The 18,924-nt window shown below is 39.5% G+C and overlaps 4 protein-coding genes and 1 long non-coding RNA gene across 9 annotated transcripts in view, besides 2 other annotated features; 2 read left to right on the plus strand and 3 right to left on the minus strand.

The window, feature by feature from the left end:
* The window catches only part of lncRNA:CR44999 (long non-coding RNA:CR44999), a 149,629-nt gene that overhangs the window by 82,754 nt on the left and 47,951 nt on the right, over positions 1-18,924 (plus strand). The window lies entirely within an intron of this gene.
* On the minus strand, positions 3,104-4,328 carry CG16782 (uncharacterized protein). The gene is made up of 2 exons (NM_130701.2): positions 4,112-4,328; positions 3,104-4,041 (listed from the first exon to the last, which is right to left on the minus strand). The coding sequence occupies exon 2, from the start codon at positions 3,961-3,963 to the stop codon at positions 3,361-3,363; it is 603 nt and encodes a 200-aa protein (NP_570057.1). The 5' UTR covers positions 3,964-4,041; positions 4,112-4,328; the 3' UTR covers positions 3,104-3,360.
* Positions 4,680-6,588, plus strand: CG10801 (uncharacterized protein). Of its 2 annotated transcripts, none has more exons than NM_130702.3 (3): positions 4,680-5,283; positions 5,335-6,035; positions 6,136-6,588. In NM_130702.3, exons 1-3 carry the CDS (start codon positions 4,716-4,718, stop codon positions 6,541-6,543), a joined length of 1,677 nt encoding a protein of 558 aa, NP_570058.1. In that variant the 5' UTR covers positions 4,680-4,715; the 3' UTR covers positions 6,544-6,588. The 2 variants fall into 2 exon arrangements, with proteins under 2 accessions (NP_570058.1, NP_001259210.1); NM_001272281.1 differs by having other exon boundaries at positions 5,335-5,942.
* Positions 6,562-8,132, minus strand: CG16781 (uncharacterized protein). Of its 2 annotated transcripts, none has more exons than NM_130703.3 (2): positions 7,978-8,132; positions 6,562-7,915 (listed from the first exon to the last, which is right to left on the minus strand). In NM_130703.3, the coding sequence occupies exons 1-2, from the start codon at positions 8,012-8,014 to the stop codon at positions 6,801-6,803; spliced, it is 1,152 nt and encodes a 383-aa protein (NP_570059.2). In that variant the 5' UTR covers positions 8,015-8,132; the 3' UTR covers positions 6,562-6,800. The 2 variants fall into 2 exon arrangements, with proteins under 2 accessions (NP_570059.2, NP_001259211.1); NM_001272282.1 differs by having other exon boundaries at positions 7,969-8,132.
* Positions 8,301-8,348: a mobile genetic element.
* Positions 8,350-9,695: a mobile genetic element.
* On the minus strand, positions 9,825-18,612 carry CG12206 (uncharacterized protein). Of its 3 annotated transcripts, none has more exons than NM_130704.2 (5): positions 18,466-18,612; positions 15,962-17,459; positions 10,487-10,720; positions 10,358-10,423; positions 9,825-10,295 (listed from the first exon to the last, which is right to left on the minus strand). In NM_130704.2, exons 2-5 carry the CDS (start codon positions 17,234-17,236, stop codon positions 10,122-10,124), a joined length of 1,749 nt encoding a protein of 582 aa, NP_570060.1. In that variant the 5' UTR covers positions 17,237-17,459; positions 18,466-18,612; the 3' UTR covers positions 9,825-10,121. The 3 variants fall into 3 exon arrangements, with proteins under 3 accessions (NP_570060.1, NP_726865.1, NP_726866.1); NM_166973.2 differs by having other exon boundaries at positions 18,229-18,612; NM_166974.1 differs by lacking the exon at positions 18,466-18,612 and having other exon boundaries at positions 15,962-17,538.

An 18,924-nucleotide genomic window follows, 5' to 3' on the forward strand; every position in this document is an offset into this window, starting at 1 on the left:
TTGCTATGCGATCCGATTCAATCCGATACTAGAGAATAATGCCAGGCATCCAAATTTCTCAGTTCTGCTCCTTTTTATATATACATTCGTCGCATTATATTATTCATTATTATTCTGAAAAAATCTCGAGAGAATTTACTTAAGAATTTACTTAACATTTTCATGTCGCCAAGTGTTAGTAACCTGGATGATTTTACATACTTTGTATATTATCAATTGTATATTTTTTTTTTTTTTTGTATTCTACTCACAAAGAATTCCACCCACGTCTTAAAAATAACCATAACTTCCTGATCTCACATCCGTGTGCCCATGAAAAATTTGACCCATTTGAGGCTTTAACTGCCTTTTAGCCGACTGGCGATAATTTGTCTGCCGGCTAACCCGCAATGGCACATCATATTTGCACAGTCAGCCCAAGGGTCTTGGTCATAGTCTGTGTCTCTCTGCAGGTACTATCTTTTGTGCATCCCGCTGTAGTCGAACATAAGATATATACATTTGGTATATATCTCATCATATATCTGCTTTTGTGAACGTATCGTGCCGTGGCAATTTTCATGCAGTCATTCCTCATTCATTAAAACGTCGCATGGCGTCCGCTGAAGAAAGAAAAAAAAAGACAACGAAGACTCTGAAGACTGGCGAGAAGAAACCAAAGATGAGGCACGGTGGCGGTAGCTGGGAGGGTTGGGGGGGGGGGGGGGGTTGTACGACTCTTTTGGCATATGGCATTAACCCGTAGAACTCCTTTCACTTTACATTCTAATTCGAAAAGTTCCAGCATTCGCATACCAAGACCCTGTTACCTTGCGGCCACGGGGCGCGTCGGGGGTGGGGCCGGCATTCTTTGCTTCGGCTACGGCGAAACCTGAATGCCCGATGAATGCTAATGCTAATACCTTGTATATGGCCAATTTTCCCCTCGGTCGGCCTATAAAATGTGTACGTGTGTATATGTATGCAGTGCACACGGTGCAAAAAAAAAAAAAGAAAAGTACGAGTATCGGCAAAACTATCTGGTTAACTTCATGTTTTTATGCGACAAAATTCGTTGTTGGTGTTAAAATTACATGAAAATTTGTTATGAGTACATAAGCTGCACATTTTGAATACTAAATACATCATAAAATTGATTTTAAATTAATCTCACAATTATTTCTCGCTGTGCGCTACCTTAAAGAATTCCCTACTAAATTCCCTACTATTGATTGAAGTTCGAAAAGCGGCCAAATCGATGGCACAAATAAAACATTTAATTGCCAGCAAGTATTATGCATTATTAACTAACTGGGAAAAGCGTGTATGAAATATATAAACAATGGCGCACAGCTAATTGCTTACTTTGGGAAAATGTATTTTCATTTTGTGAAAAATGGAGAGCTGAAAGTGGCAAACGTGAATGCAACTAATGCAAAATAAAACATATAACTTCGCGGCAGGTTCGATAAGGGCCATAGGTTGGAAGACTTCAAAATGTACTGGACATATGTAGATATGTAGATGTGCTATAAATATTAACCACAACTGGATATACTGATAGACAGGCCCAGTGGCTGTGCCACTCGAAGTATTTCGCTGCCAAAAAGCGATTAATCATCTCCGCCGCCAGTTTAGAGCACAACAATAACAAGAGATTAATATAGCCTGATGTCTGTGGCTTTATTTCATTCTGATTTTGGTTCAGATTCAAGCTTCGAGGCTGTGGGAAAGACCACAAAGGAGTATACGTACACTAGGAGAAAATTGGTTAGCTTTGCACAGTCTTAAAATGTAATAAATCATTTCAAGTGATTAGATGCAAATTTGCATACTTTTGAGAAGCTAACCTCTAGTTCATGTGCAATAGTTTTTTTTTGATAGATTTAAGACAATTTTAGCCCAAAATATTTACTCGATACCATGATGGGTTTCTCAGTGCTCTATTTGGCAAGTGGAGCCGCTGAAGTGGCCACCGGCTCATCTGGAGTGCCACTTGCCACTTGCCACTTGCCGCAAATTCCCTTAATCATCGCCTGGTGTAATAAATCTAATTTCCCCCCCAAGAGCAGCCAGCAGCAATCGATCGATCGATCGATCGATCTATACATATGCCAGACACAAAAACCAATCAACTTACTGGCCATATCTCCACTCCAACGCCGAAGCACTTCAGTTCAGTATTCAATAGCTTTGGATAAACAAGTTGAGCTGAAAAACGAGCGACAAGACGGGCAAATACAAGGAGTTATTGAACTCGGAGTTGCATAAATTTGGAACATTTTAATATTTTAGTATAAAGCTGGAAAAATGGCGACAATTTGTGTTCTCTTGCTCTTGCCTCAAAATCAATTTGATTTTTTTTTAGCAAGCGGATGTCATCGGCATCAGATCAGGTTACCTGATCTCCAAAATTTGTCCAATGCCAATGACTACTTCACTCATGAGGCGGGGAAAAGCGTAAGAAAAACAGACAATGCCAGCCAATTATCTGCGATAACACAAATATTTCTGTAACAACCAGTTCTTGGGCTGAGTTTTCAGTTTCAGTTTCGATTTCGTCAGTTGGCCAGAAATTAGCACGTAACTTCGGCTTTAAGCCCACCCCACAAAATAAGAAAAAAAAAACGAAAAAAAAAACTAAAACCCATTGGCACTAAGTCATAAAAATAACAATGAACAAGACACAAGACACGGCCCAAAAAATGTACAACAATTTTTATTATATCTTTACTTGTTTTTGGCTTTTGTTTTGTGGCTGTCATGCTCATTGAGCACGCTTTTTGCTTTTGCTGGCATTCTGCCCTGGTAGCCGGGCTTCACTGTGCTGATTGTGCGTGCCCCTACTTACCTAACGATTTGTTGACATTAGGTCTTAAAATTTATTAGTTCTTATTGTCAATGGCAGCTGGTATATGTAGGTTTTATGTACTTCGATTTTTGGGCGGCAAGCTCTGGGCGTGGCCAATGGGGATTTTGGTTGCCCAATTCCCCCCTCCGCTCGATCACAAATCGAATCGTATCGTTTGAATGTCGTAACAATTCGACAAGCCTCAATTAAAAGTGTTCACCCCATTTGAAATTATTTACATACCAGCCATTAACGAAAAACCGATTTGTTTTCCCAGTTTCCAAATTAATTTATATTTCTTAAATATTAAAGCCAAAATGTTTGAAATATTAACGAGTCACCGCAGCATCAGTCCAATAATAATTTATTCATCACCTTGCTCGTCCAAGGTCGAATGTGTTGGTGGTCCAGAAAGTTGGAAAAGGTGAAAAGTTCTTTTGGGAAAAGTGGATGGGCAACTACTGCTGACTCAGCTGATTGGCTAGGAATTCCCGAGCCCGAATATCTCTACAATCTGGTCGATATTAGGTCTACTTTTCACCAGAGACGGCCATGGCAGTGAGGAAGTAGAAGCCCGACCAACTTAAGTAGTTCACCGGTTCACCGCTGCCTTCGCTTATCTGTTCCTCAAAGAATTTGGCACCAAATTTGGCCATAAAGGCCAAGATGGCCATGCCGCCCAGGTTCCAGCTGCTCTCATTGATCGCCAGATATGCCAGCGAGGTGATGTTACCCAAAATCGTTAGAGTCTTCAGCGTGTCAAGGGGGCCTCCTTCGCTCTCATCACCGCTTTCGCCTTTGAAAAATGTTAGAATCACGCTAACGGCCAGCGGTACAATGAAGAGTCCATGGCCCAGGGCAATATTGTTGCTCTCGGCGGCTAAATACAATTCCACATTGACCAGCGGCAGCGGTATGATCTCCATAATCGATGTTGTCGTTTCGGCGATTTTCTTGGCATTATCATCGCCGGTCAAACCGCTGGCCAAACCGAAGAGTCCATGACAGAAACCGAAAACACAGGCTGTAAAGGCGTAAGGATGTTCACTGGGTCCAATCTTGTAGAAGCCAAAGCCAGCGGCTCCGCAGAGAACAACATTGAGCACACAGCTCACGGCCGAGTTGTCAGACATCCTGATAATATGTGTTATATATTATATTCTCCCGAAAATCGTACTAACAAATGGGTCTTGCTTCGATGCTAGAATATGCTAAACGGTATCGTAATTCGTAATTAATCTATTTCATTTATATGAGCACTAATTGTTGCTACTAACTTACATTTAGCAATCTAGCTTGATACGCGAAACAACGCTTTCTTGCTTTGTGCGTATTGCTGGTTCGGTTTGAATATACTTTTCAACGCAATTTTATCGAAATGTAACTTAAAAAAAAGAAAAAACTTGTAAAGTGACAGAGAAAAATTTACAATTTGAATTTGTTCTGGTTTTACGAATAGAGTGAGTGCTTCAGTTTGACTCGAGAGAATGTGTCGACCGAAACGTTGAACGAGCTGTGTGATAATGCTCTACACGGAGCTCTGACAAATCTGGAGAGCGCAAAGTAAAAGGCAATGCCTGCTGCCAGTTTAAAAACAAATCGTCATTATATTTTATTTAAAGGAAATTACTCAAATTTAAACAATACATTGATAATGGATTGTGCCGTTATGTGCGAGAATATCTTTGTGTAAAATGGTTAGAATGCAAAGCAATAGAATTTCGCATATGTGCAACTTAAGGATAATCAACGAAAAATGTTTTGTTTCAAAGTTGGCCTTGAAAAACCTCTTTGTTGTTGCAAATTACAAAAAAAAATATATATATATTTTTTTTTTTAGTGCATATATTTCATATTATTACATATTTAATATACACATTTAATAATGTTTTTGGATCAGTCAAAGAAAAACCAGTGGAATAACATACTGCAAGAGTATGAAAGACAAGTGGAGGAGCAGAAGCAGGAAATCTCGCCGGCAGAGGTTAAAAATAAATTACTGACCCCCAATTGGTATTGGTATCGTTATATAGACGAACAGATCGTTCCGCTACCGTTGAGCCGTAGTTTGGTACAGGTCGCCGAACCCGAGTTATCATCGCCCATCTCCAATACGTCAAAACTTTGTATTTCGGAAAGCAGTGGTCTTATTGTCGCCAGTACGTCGAGCAGCGAGAGAATCACATGTCCTCCGCCACCGTTAATGTTACCCAAGACAGTTGATGCCGATTTCGCAGACATTTTGGACATTTCACGACAAAGACGCCATCGAAGGATATGCACGTCCTTTAGCATCAATGATATTCCACTTCAAATTGATTGCCCTAAGGTGGATCCCATCTTACGAGCCGGCGGCACTTTTCGTGACTATGAGATTATCTGGAAACCGATGAGTTCCAAGTTGGACGAATCGTGTGCCGAGAACATTTTAAGCAGATGCACAAGACGGATGAGTAAGTTCCGCAACAACCTCAGCTACAATTAATCGATTAATATATATTCAGATAATAATGAAATCATGTGGAAGGCGACAAAGATGTGCTGGTTCGACGATCTAGAGATTCAGATTGAGTCGAGGTTCTTTTTCGTAAGCCATATTTTGTTCACATATTTTGCGAGAAATTTTCGCAAAATATCGAGTCAGTTTTTGCAAATGCCAGTGCAAAAAATCGATATGGCCGTTTTAATACGCATCTACGAATGGATGCTGAACGAGGAGAAAACCTTTGTCGTTGGCCAAAATCTAATATCATTCTATGCCGCAGCCCATTGGCTGGGCGTTCACCAATTGATAAAACAGGCCTGGTCCACCTTTTCGGCAGATGGAGTTTATGACATTTGGGAAATAAATGCCTTTCAAGCCTACATCATGGCCAAGGATTATCGCTGCCCGGAGATTATGATTGTAATGCAATCGCGTTTGCGAAAATGCTTTCTACCAATTGTGGCATCTTGGGAGTTTCTCGAATTCGATGTGAATGAAGTGACCACTTTGCTGGAACAAGACATGCTGTGTGTTAATAGTGAGGATGAGATTTTCTTCGCCGTCTTTCACTGGTTGAATTACTCCTGGACGGAACGCAAGAAGCACGCGGTCAAGGTGATGCAAAAAGTACGTTTTGGACTCCTGTCACCCTGGTTGCGTCGATCCATTTGTAATATGCCCGAAAACGATCGCATCGGCGAAATTGGCCAATTACCGGAGGTAATGAGCGGTTGATTGGTTTTGGGAAGACGAAACAATTCGATTGATATTTGAAAGTTGCATTTTCTTCTATAAATCTGGATTATTAATTGTCTTACAGATTTGCTCCTTGATTTGGGAGGGTACACTTTTGTGTCAGGCGATCATTGCCATTGGACAGCCGGAATATCGAAGGTCGAGACTGGTTCGTCGCATGTTAAGGGACTTCGAGCACAAAAGGATCACGGAACGGTCTTGGGTGTTCTGCGAGGGAGTTCCGCATCATCATGATAAGAAATGTGCACGATATCGAGAGTTGACATTTGAAAGCTTTAAGAGATTCCTCCACCGTCTGCACACCAATTCGGATATCTTTATGGAGAGCCTGAAGGCTGTGCCCAATAAGATCACTAACACTTACCGCTGCTGCATAGACGCCAACTTTTGTCCATCATACAAACGAACCTGTCCCATGGCGCCATTCTATAGGACGCATTTGGATCTTGACAATTGGAAATATCGCAATTAAATAATAAAATTCAATTTTATAGTGCTTACAGTTTGCAAAAATTTGAATTCAATGTATTTAAATTAAAAGATATAACAATATACTGTTTAATAGATGATGCGTCATCTATGTATTGTATATCTCCAAGTTGCAGTTTTCTAAAAGTTTTAAATGTATACACTATTTTATTGCCAAAAAAAGTGATTAGCCATGCTCGTTGCCAAAGTCGTTAAAACTTATGGATCTAACTTCCTGGCCAAAAGGTTTATCATAATAGCTCATTGGACTACGATCTGAATGCTGGACGCGTCACCAACCGCAGAGTCCGTGGTGTGCACGCTAAAGCTATCATCTATGCTCTCATTAAATCCGGCAAACTGGCGATCATCGTCATTCGATCCTTGATTCGGATTGTAATTGCTATTGTCCTGGGTATGCTGATCAATCATCCGTACGTTTTCATCGGTGTAGTTCAAAATGCAACGACCTAAGCGACGGAGATATAACTTCTGGTCGAGATACATTTTCAGCAATCCCTTAATTCCGATATAGGCAATACCACCGAGTATGGTGCGCTGCAGTGCATCGTCCAGCCTACCGAAGAACACATTTCCCACCGTTGTGGCAAAAGTTGGTAGAAAAAATGCTCCGCAAATGAGACGAGAGATGTAGAAGGGTTCGGTGATGGACGGATTATGTTGGATTGGTGGCAAACTGATCGAACTGCTCGAACTGACGCTCAAGTCATCCAAGTCACCCAAGTCACCCAAGTCCCTCGATGCACCTTCCGACTGATTGGTCCTGTGGAAAAAGGGCAATTTGCGCGGAATGTATATATATATGCTGCGCATGGCCTTCAAGACGGCATCTTTCCATCGCACCAGCCGGAATAGGATCAATCCCACCGGTATGAAGGGTAAACCCACTAGCAGGATGACTTTATTCTCCATCAACTGCATTGCGCGATCTTGACCCACCACCTGGATGATAGTGAATGCTCCGTATGTAAGGGCAATCCAGTATATACAGCATAAGAACATTCCGAGCACCAAAAATGGGCAAATTCGCCTAACTGCATAATCCAGCTTCTCTAGCACCCTGGCAATGGGATTCATTTGGGGAAAGACCATTATATACTCAGTTTGGCATTGTTGGCAAATCACCGTTTGCCGGCGATCACCCAGCTGCTTCTCGTCGATCCAGCGATATAGACAACTCTGGTGGACCCATTTAGTGTCACCGCGGCACTGGCACGGCTGCACCCAATGGGCATGTGGATTATCTTCGCTAGTTGCGAAGCATATCCAACAGATGCGCTCTCCATCAGCATTCGACAGCTCGGAGTGTTGCGATAAGGGATTCGATCCGCCGCTGCCACGCATCTCCATATGATCTAAATTATGAATATCAAAGACAAGAATTTTTCTACTACTGATCTATTTGTACCTGACATACAACGCGGCTGAAAGTATATCTCCTGATTTGAATCCATTGAAGCTAAAAACAATACCACCGAAACGGAATTGAAAGATAGTCCAAAGAATGCAGTTAACGAGCAAGGACAACGAATTTTGGAGCAACAATAAAAGCTGTACACAAGCTGAGTTGACTGTGACGAATGAGTGTGTGAATTAAGTGGCAAAGGCAATTCGATTGGGATGAAAAATGTTTCGAAATATATACGAAAATTTGACAAAAATAAATATATATATTCTCTGATAGTAAAGTGTCCAAAGATTGCAAATTTTACTTTTTGGTACCATTTCTGGTACTTTTTGGCTCATTTCTACGCATACAGTGACAGCACACGTATTGTTCATGCATTGCCACTATGGGGCATTTGGCCTGTTTTTTTTTTACAATAATGTGTTTTTCACAAGTATGCAAATTTGAAGTATTTTAGTATTAATACATTGGAAATACGTTAAACTGTGTTATGATATAGCCCGCATAAGTTAATTTAACAATGCTCTGTTATAATAACAGCTGTTAAAGTCGGCTGTTGCGAGCAAAATTTAGCTTAACTTTCAAAGTGTTAAAATTTAAAAAGAAGAAGAAGGAGAGTATAATTTGAAATGGATAATCAATCTTTAGGTTCTTATTATGTGTTGTTATTAATATATTGTTTATTGTGTGCGCCTATTTCTAACAATTTGTACATTTAGCAAGTGGTGTCAACATGCAGTTGTTTGAAAAAATTTTCAAATTTGAATAGAGCTACAACAATTTTTTCAGTAAGTGTTTATATCCATGTTGTAGTGTGTTCAATTCCTAACTCATATCAGGTAGTCTCTATGTGCGTTTTTTGCGGTTTTTTGAGAAATTTCATTTTTTAGGGAGCAATATCTCGATTTCCAATGCTGCCCTGCTGGAAGTGGAAGGAAAATTCTATTTGCACTTTTATTAGTGGGCATTTATCTGATAGCAAGCTAGACTTAAATGAACGATTAACTAATAATAATAATAACGAATGATTTCAGTCAATCTTTTGCGAAATTGGAGAAAATGCAATCGAAAAATAAATGAATTTTTAAAATTTTTTTCAAATTGGTTAGAAGAACACCTAGTCCTGAAGGTAAAGGAGAAAAATAAAAAGGAAAGAATATTAGCTGGACTCCCGAAAACGTCATATTATTTAAAAAATTTGAGTGGCCGAAGACAGCAAGCAGATGAACTCGTAAGGGCGCCGAATCACAACGAACATCTTTTGGTTCAAGCTGCACGGAAGCGCGGCCTGTGGGATCTTGCAACCATACTTAAAACTCTTTTGTTAAACCCAGCCAAGGCAGAAACCATTAGTAGCTTCGCATATGTCTTTTACAGAGCAATGGATACTAAATTTAAAGAGGCGAAAACATAAGCGACTATCTCTTCCACCAGAAGTCATTCAAATGTTAGCTTGCGAATTTGAACCTTATAAAAATTCTTCAGACTCTGCTGATTGTGAAGAGGAAGACGGTTATGAATTATACAATATTGAAATTTAAAATAAACTTTAAAAATATATTATTAAAAAAAAAAAAAAAAAATTGGGGCGGCGTTGGGGCACGCCCACTTTTCCAAAATATTCCTGGAGGCATGTGTAACGCATAAAAAAAAATTCATCCAAATATCTCCAATAGTTTACGAGGTATTAATTTTTGTAAAAAAAACAGGCCAAATGCCCCATAGTGCGCATTGTAAATTTGGCTTAGTGTGTGGCATTAGTCTTAAGAATGTGTTGCATACGTTTCGGTGGCACTGTAGTAGCACTTTAACATGAATGCCCAAAAACATGCTTCAAATCAAAAAAAAATTCAAATCATAATGCCTAATTCGTTTTTTATTTGTTCGATTCACATACGTGAACATGTTTTATGTGTGTGTGTGTGTGTGTGTGTGTGTGTGTGTGTGTCGTTTCCGTTCCGTTTCGTTCCGTTCCGTTCCTTTTCGTTTCGCATCCGTTTCGGCCGCTCCTTATCGGCTCTAACTGCTCTCAAATATCACAACTGTTAATAATAAGCGACTACAAAAGTTGCGCACAAAAAAAAAAAATATGTCTTCGATATAGATAGAAAAAAAAAGCACTATAGCTAGAAAAAAGCTTTGTAGCGTTTTCCTCAGCAATTCGGGCATTTAATCAGCCCGACTTCATCGCAATTCATGCATTTTAGTGCCACAAACTCCGCCGTAAAGTGATTCCGGTGCATTGACTTCTTGGAACCGTTGCACGCGGGGCACGGCAGCATGCGATATCCGCCGCAAGTTTGGCACGTATACGCCGTGGCAATCGACTGTAAAAGCGGTAAAACATTTGATTAAACCCACATTAGAGCGATCATATTTGATAACTTACTTTATACGGTCTCAACAGCTGTCGCAGCTCACCACTTTCATTCAGACGCTCAACGATATTGGCATCCTGCAGATAATGAATTTGTTAAATATTTAGATATTCATTGAAGAATATTCGCTTATTAGTTACCCCGATGAGCTGACCCTCGACGAAGAGCTGTGGCACCCGGATGGTCTCGTCCTGCATCCTTTCGCGCATTTCCTGCTGATACTCCACGCTCATAAAAATGTCCCTCTCCTCGAATTTAATTAGCAGTGTGCGCAGAATCTTTTTAACATTGGCACACTTGGCATATGTGTCCCTGATGATGCCCATGCTGGTGGTGTACAAAACCACTTTGCCCACATCCTTCTCCATATAGTTCTGAAATTGGACAAGTTTCAATGTTTGGATGTTAATGGATTGAGAATTTTAGTAGAAAATTTAGGCAAAGTGCTCCCCACACCAAACTAAAAATTCGAATGTTTATGATTGAAATAATAATATATAATAATATAATTCGTTTTTGTCATGAGCTCGATTTGCTGGATTCATACACCCCAAATACGATGTCTGTTACAAAAGCCAACTTGTAGCTAGGCCAATAGATCGAGGGCATCTTCGGTTTGCTCCATCGCCTTTTGTCTTTAACCTTCACCCCACGGAGCCGCAAAATGGTAACAGCCTTGGCCAAAACACTTGAGCCACATGGTGTTGTATTGTGATTACAAAACGCCCGCTAATTGCCAAGCAAAAATACTTGTTAAACGAAACGAAAGACAATTTCATTGCCATACTAATTAGCGGATACCATTTAAAGCCTGGACTAGAGAGTTCTTTCAGATTCTTTCAGTGCCATCCATTGTAATTCGTTGATACTAATTCAACTGACGGCAATCACAACGGATTCAATTGAAAATTACGCATAGCCAATTTGTGTAAATGGCAAATGAATGTCCGAAGTGAAAACTTGGCACAATGCGAAACATTTTTCTCGATTTGGCCAACAAGTTTTTTTTCATTCGCCTTTAGTGAGTGGCAGGGGGGAGGGGAGGGGGGTTTCTCTTCCGTTAGACAGCCTGATTAACTAGATTTTCATCGGCGAAGACAGTCGATACCTTGAACACGATCGAATTTCCCAAGGCGACTATTTTGCAATGATTTATTGGTATAAGAAAAATAAATTAATAGAGCAGGACATTTGGCAAACAAAACACAGAGAGTTATGATGGTGAAATGATATGAAATGATTTGAACATGAGAAATGGTATCAAATTAATTGCAAATGTCGCTTTTAAAACACTCTCACAAGGGAATTGGAATTAATTAATAAATAATGAAGGCTATTTATTTCACTATTTGCGATATGAAATTTCAGAGGCAAGCTGGTGCACATTTCAAATTTGAGCAAAACTTTAGTGTGAGCCTTGATTAAATGAAATATGATTATGGATATGAGAATATATCTAAAAATGGAAATATTAAAATCTGCACGGTACCTAACCTGTCGATCACTTTTCTACCTTTTTCGCACTGCATCGGCGCATTGCACTTGCATAAGTTGCAAGTCGAGTCGAATTGCCAGCCCCCCCTTTGATCGAGGATCCCATGGATCCCAGTCGCAAAATCGCCTCAGGTGGCGGTTATTTAATATATGGCATATTATATCCAAACATAACGCCGCTCGGCGGAGGCATATACAAAATGTTAAGCTGGTAAACTGGTACATTAATGATGGCCATTTGCTATTAAGCGTCATTTTGTCGCTCCTTCGCCGACGAGAGTTCAAAGCCATTGAGTGTAATGAACATGTTCGCGAGAATACCCAACGGAATGGGAATGAATATGAATGAGGCTGTGAACCGCAGGCCAAATCACTTCAAAATCTGGCCATTCAATCTAATTGTAATGTAAATAAACATAGCGCACAAGCATGAATGTGATTGTGCAAATGAAAACAAGGCTGTGAACTGTGAACCGCAGGCCAAATGACAACTCAAAAATCTGGCCATCTTCTGCAGAACTCCAAGCACAAAAAAAACAATATCTTCAACTGTTTTTTTAAGAGCAGCGAAAGAGAAAGCAGGTCACTTGTTCGACAAGGCAGTTTTTTTTTTTTTTTTTTTTTTTTTGGCAATCTCTAGCTTTTGATCTGGGACTCAAAGGAGCACCGAAAGTTGTGCACACCCAAAAAAAAAAAAAAAAAAAAAAAAAAATCTCAATTAATACGTCACACACTGCGTTGCATAACCCATAACCCGTATGCGTATTTCCGATGGCAATCGATGGATTTTTGTGCAAAACGCATGGGAAATTTTTCGCTTTTGCACAGCATCGATCTATTCAAATATATATATATATTTGACCAAATTTCAACAAAGTTCAACTTGTTTTATGGCATTGAATTGAATAGTGGTACCGCCATGATCTGTCTACCAATCGGTTCTCACACCCAACTCTACCGATATATATGTACATATATATATATATAAATATATGCTGTCATCCCCCGCACCAAAGCCCATTTCTTTTTGCATAAATTTACACACGTACGCGAATCGAGTGGAAACATTTCACTTTCGTTTGGTTACGAATTGAGATTTTTTTTTTTTGTATTCAGTTTCCAGACTGTGTTTTTTTTTTTTTTTTTTTTTTTTGTAGTTATTTTACCGACGAGCTTCAATTTGGCAATAATTGTATGGATACCTTAATAAGCCCATTTCGAGTGACTCTCGTGGCTTTCTTTCTTTTGGCCCTGAATGCAAATTGAAATTGAAATGCAGCTAACGCCCCGCACAAGTTTTAGCTGCCTAATTGTGCGAAGTGTATCTTTATATATTTTACTCTCGTACGGCGTAAAAGATCGTCAAAAATATGCTTTAAATCTGAAATTCAGTCACGTAGAGTACATTTTCGTTTTCATTTTCACTTTCGTTTGAAGGCGCATAGAAAAATATGCATTGTTACTCAAATGAAAAAGTTTTTCTACACGGGATTATATTGTTTTCAAGTGAATCTTCAATACGAAATATTTGTCGGAACAAAAAATGGTGGGATTACTTATTCTGATAAATTGTTACTTTTTATCTAATTTTTAAGCTTGCTATTTATGACATAAAATTACTCCATTGTCTCTTTATTCGTTTACTCAATTGGGAGCAGGTTAAAAGGTTTTCCTGCAATTTAAACTATACAACAAACAACTTAAATAGGAAAATTAGTAGTTAGGGCCAGCAAATTTTAAATACTTTCTCATTTTGTTGAAAGGGTCTTTTTGCCACCTTTTCTGTAGTGCTGTAAAATGCTATATATAATATAGTGAAATTACTATAGCAATTTTTGGTTAAAATATTCAATTTCAATCTTTGGAAGGGGACTTTCGTGTGCAAGTGGGCTTGTTATCGGGTCATTACACACATAAACTTTCGTTTTTTTTTTTTTGGCCAAACCGATTAGTGCTTAAACTTAGACATGATTGTTCACAAAATTATATTGGTAGATGTGTGTATGTATGTATGTATGTATGTATGTATGTATGTGTGTGCTCAAACTCAAATTAGCTAAATGATATTTTAATGACACCACTCCAAATGCAAAAAAACTCGTATCTGAAACAAAAGGCAAAAGGAATCGGCTGCGGCCCATAAAATATAATTCGATCTGTCTGCTCAGTATATCCGATTGTTGTTACTGTTGTTGTTGTTGTTGTTGCATAATTAACGCATTAGTGGCTCTTTATTATGATAATTTGTGTGTTTCTTGAACAAATTATGCAAGCTGTTTTTAGCCAAATAATTTTTGGTATCTTTCATTTTTTTTTATTTTAGCAATAATTATACATTGATTTTGGTTTCAAGGTTGGCTTTGCTAATTTGACTAAGAAAAATCACCAAACAAAAACGTGTGAGTCGCCAAAGAAGTTGACATTTAATTCGTTGAGAAGGCAGTCAAATATATTTGATTGAGTCTTGGATGAAATATTGATGAACTCCCTTGAAGTTCATGGGGGTGACAGCCCTATGATAGAGTTGTCGTCGTATTTTATATAAATTCACGAAGGTTGCTTAATGCCACAGAGGTTTTGGAATCTACACAAATGGTAATAAATGTAATGTAAGATAATAGAAAATGTACCGATACTTGAAATTATTGAACTACCATCAAAGTTTTAACTGCCCGCGTGGCACTTAGCCAATCAGATCGAACACCAATTATTAGGTAGATGTTGTAATAGTTGCTCAATGTCCAGGGTTAACTCGATACCGCCTGTCTGGTAAATTGATTTCGCAAAACTCACATTAAAAAGGCGTTTAAAAGCGATATACAATAGGCCAGAGATCAACCCGATGACAGGGCAAAAAAAAAAAATCGAGGGTATTTCAGAAGTGCGAGCGTGGCCAATTCTGGCACAATAAAACTGCGATTCGACGCGCTTCCCCTCCACCAAAAAATAGGTCAATTAATTTTGGTTTTCGTTTTGTTTTTTTTTTTTGGAACCCCCCCTCGTTTAGAAGAGAACTTTCCACAAAAGAGAAAACCGAAATCAAAAGGTTTGAGAAATAAGACAACGAGACAAAAAGACACTTGCAATTAGTCAGGTGGCGGATCATTTAAGGCAAACTTTATATGTATAACTTATCTAGCCGACTATCTGGCTTTGTACTTCCGTCAGCATTTTAGCTTTCTTTTGCCTTTTCGGATTTGATATCCATATAGAAATGAAGGGCGTATGCGACATATTAAGCCGCTTAATGGCGAATCAAGCAACAACAAGCTCCGCAAATAGACAGCGGCAGTCAGGTGTTAATTGTCTTTCGTGAAAGAAATTTCTCAATAATAATCGTAATGAAATAAAAAAAAAAAATATATATAAAAAAAAGGCGGCAATGAATCACCGAAATGTCTGGATTCACTTTCACACAGGCCAACAAACGATCCCTCACATGCAATATATATGTATGTATTTAAATATACATATAAATCAGCATTGCATAATGACGCCCAACTGCAATACTATACTTGTATCTTTAGTTTCGAATGCATCTCCAGTGTAGGTGTGAAAAAGTCAGCGACCCAAAGGCAAAAGTTAAACAACAAATACGAAAATGTTCAAAAATACACACACACAAAAAAAAAAAGAAATCCATACCGAAAAAACTTTCTCAATGAATAACCCCCACATGCAATTGAATGAGTGTTTGTGTGAATCATATTCAAAGTTGGCGCATAATATTGTAGTTTTGTGGTATTCAAATATTTATTCGAATTTCTCATGCGCTAATTTAATACAAACGAAACTGAAAATATTTTTAAATTCGATAAATAATTTGATTTTGATTTAAGGCGGAATTGACATTCTGACATTCTTACATTTTTTTTTTTTTTTAAATTTTGAGTGCCAATGGTGAATGCAATGACTTTCATTGCTGAAATTGTTCACTTAAATTGCAATTGCAATTAATGAATTCGCTTAATGTATCCATTCAACGAATACATTGCACATTTTCCATGCCTTTTTTTTATTGTTGAATGGGCTTTGTTTCGCTGTTTTTCTCATTGGAAAAGACTATCTCAAACAAAGTATTCAACCTGATTTCGTTGCTTACTCTTATTAGCAAATCTCACCTTGACATTGGGCTGTTGCAGTTGCAAGAAGGTGGCTACTCCATTGCGCACACGATTCTTGACGCCCCGTACGGTTCCCTTGGCGGATTTAATTGTAGAATTGCCGGCGAGCTTGCCCGCCGTTCGAATGTCACGAAAGCCAACAAAATCCTCACCCGGCTGCTCATCCGTAAAGTGCTGCGCTTCGTATTCCGTCGAGGAATTGGAACCAAAACTCCGGAAATTCTCGTGTTCGCGCACATGGAATGTGTAATAGCCATCCGTTTCGAATTGCAATGGTCTGCCATTGATTTTGGTGACCAGAGGACCGGACGCTCGTTCCCTGAATCGAATATCCCGCAGCAGGGTAGTGGGCAGCAGGCCACCAGAGTGCAGGGAATCGCAGCTTAGCGATGAGTTGCTGCTCTCATCGCATTCCTCGCTGTCATCGGTGAGGCTATATGCTCGCTTCGGAACGGGACTCGGCGTCTCCAGCGGGCTGTGCTTATGGTCCGCCTCCTCGTTGACCATCAGCCGCGTGGTCTGCAGATGAAGCTCCAGTTGCGGTGATCTCACCTGTTGCGGCTGCTGCTGCTGCTGCGGATGATTCTCCAGATCGCTGCCCGTGCCACTGTCCAAGGTCTCGCAGGGCGAGTACTGGCCACTGGTGTCCACCAAATAGCACATGTGCTGCTGCATCTCCTCCACGCCCTCGTTCAGCTTCACCACACTTATCTGCTTGCCCAGTGTTCGCTGCTGACCCTGGCTTTCGATTTGAATCTTCACCGTATTGTTGTGTTGCAATGTTGCCGCTGTGTCCGCTGCTGTTGCTGCTGCTTGACTGGCGGCAATTTCACCATTGCAGCTGATTATGGTCGGTGATGTTGCTGTTGCTGCTGCTGCTGTTGCTGCTGATGCTGCTGCTTCTGCTGATGCTGTTGCACCGGCAATTTCTCCGCCAATGCGCAACAGTAACTGCGGATAGATTTTGTTGGTCTCTGGTGCTGCTGTCGACTTTGCTGCAGTGTCGTAACTAGTTTCCAAATTATCTTTGGCTGTTGCTGCTGTGTCGCCAAATGCCAGCAACATGCCAGCAGCCTGTGACTTGAGCGACATTTCAGTGTTGCTGTTGCTCTTGGCAGTTGGTGCTACTTGTTTTGTTGCGGCTTCTGCTTCGGCAGTTGCGGTTGTTGTTGCTGGTGGTGGTGTTGCCGTTGCCACTTCTGGCGATTCAATGATTATGGAAATACCGCGCATTGGCTCCAATCGCGACACATTGCTAGTAATTGCCGCCATGGTTCTGCAGCATCTGGTTGTCGATATCCGATTTCAGATATCCAGTGCCTAGATCTCGTGCCTCCAAGCTGATGCAATCAAGTGCCGGCTAATGATGTTGCTCCTGTGCGTTCCACTTGCAGCTGCCTCTGCCTCTGCCTCTGTCTCTGCCGTTGACCGTTGCCAAGTGCTTTACAGTTAGAATGCCGCCTGCATACGATTGAAGTAATTGCCGCAGTTGCCTCTGCAAGAAATGTATTTATGCCAATGAAATAAAGTTTTATTTATTTTCGACTGAAATTTTGACGAGCCGTTGAGATTCTAATAGTCTAAAAAATGTCTAAATATGACCCCAAAGCTAACCAAGATAGGTATTTTCAATTTCTCCAAGTGTGTTAGACGCCGCCACACGAGCTTGACATTTAAGTTGAAGATGATGCTGAATAAATGTTAAAGGCTTTACCAGCATACTAAAAATACAGATGGGAAACCAGACAAAAAAAAAAATAATAATAATCATAATAATGATAAACACGAAACACCGCAAAAAGCAGAAAGAACTGGCTAAAGAATGTCGTAAGCAAAAGGAATATAAAATTCTGAATACCCTGTAATTTTTGCAGCTAATCATTTCTTTTCTATACATATTTGTAAACTAAGCAATTAATTGAAACAATTTAAATATAAACAAAAGATAGTTATTGTAACGAAATCAACTTCAGATATCATTTCGTTATTAATGTAGCTACATATGTATGTATGTAGCAAGCCGTATCGATTAGTGCAGCAACTTTTTCGATTCCGACAGTGAATGTTCTTCAAACTTAAGAACGAGTCGGAATTTACATTTAAATTGCTGAGGAGGAACTTGAAATATTGGGCGCGCACAGCCCGCGGCATTTTTGACTGCGGTTTTTTACGATTTTTTTTTTTCTCTTTGGAATCTGGAAACTGGTTACACTTGAACCTGGTATTTGTGTTTTTTTTTTCGTTTGTTGTTTGGAAATATTTACCCGTTGGTATTGCTGTTGTTGTTGTTGCTGCTGCTGGCCTGCATTCGCCGCTTATTGCACACAATTTTCATTTGATAGCATACCAAACAAACACACACACAAAAATAAAACAAAAATTGAAAAAATCGAAAAAATCAAAAAATTCAGAGATTTTTTATTGGACTATATTTTTTCATATATTGCACACACGCACGCAGTCTGTTTTTTTCCTTTAGATTTTCATGTTGCTGTGCTTACTATCAATCTTTGATCTTTCGTTGGGATTCTTCAGTTACTATATGTAATATATATGTATATATATGCACATGTATATCGGCTTGAAAACACGACTTTTGAGAACTCGCCGCGCGTACAATCCATTCAAAATCGCGCTGGCAACTGAAGCCGCAGCAACAAAGTCGCTTTGGGTTGGCGTGTTTCGCCAGGGATTGTTTTTTTTTTTTTTTTTTTTTTACCACTTCTTCTTCTTCGCATAGTTTCCTCTCTGTCTGCCGCCCATTCGCCGACTCTTTCTCAAGCCAGTTGTTGTTGAGGTTTTTTTAATTTTTGCTTTCAAGAAACTCACAAAAAAAAAGCAGCAGCCGCTGAAATTACCTAAAACAAAAATAAAAGAGCTTCAAGGCGATGGTTTAAATACACTGTCAGCAGATTTATTAGCTTATTAAGTACGCAATTAAGTCAGATTTCAAGTATTGC

This window comes from Drosophila melanogaster, chromosome X, assembly GCF_000001215.4.
Source record: "Drosophila melanogaster chromosome X".
Lineage (NCBI taxonomy): Eukaryota > Metazoa > Arthropoda > Insecta > Diptera > Drosophilidae > Drosophila > Drosophila melanogaster.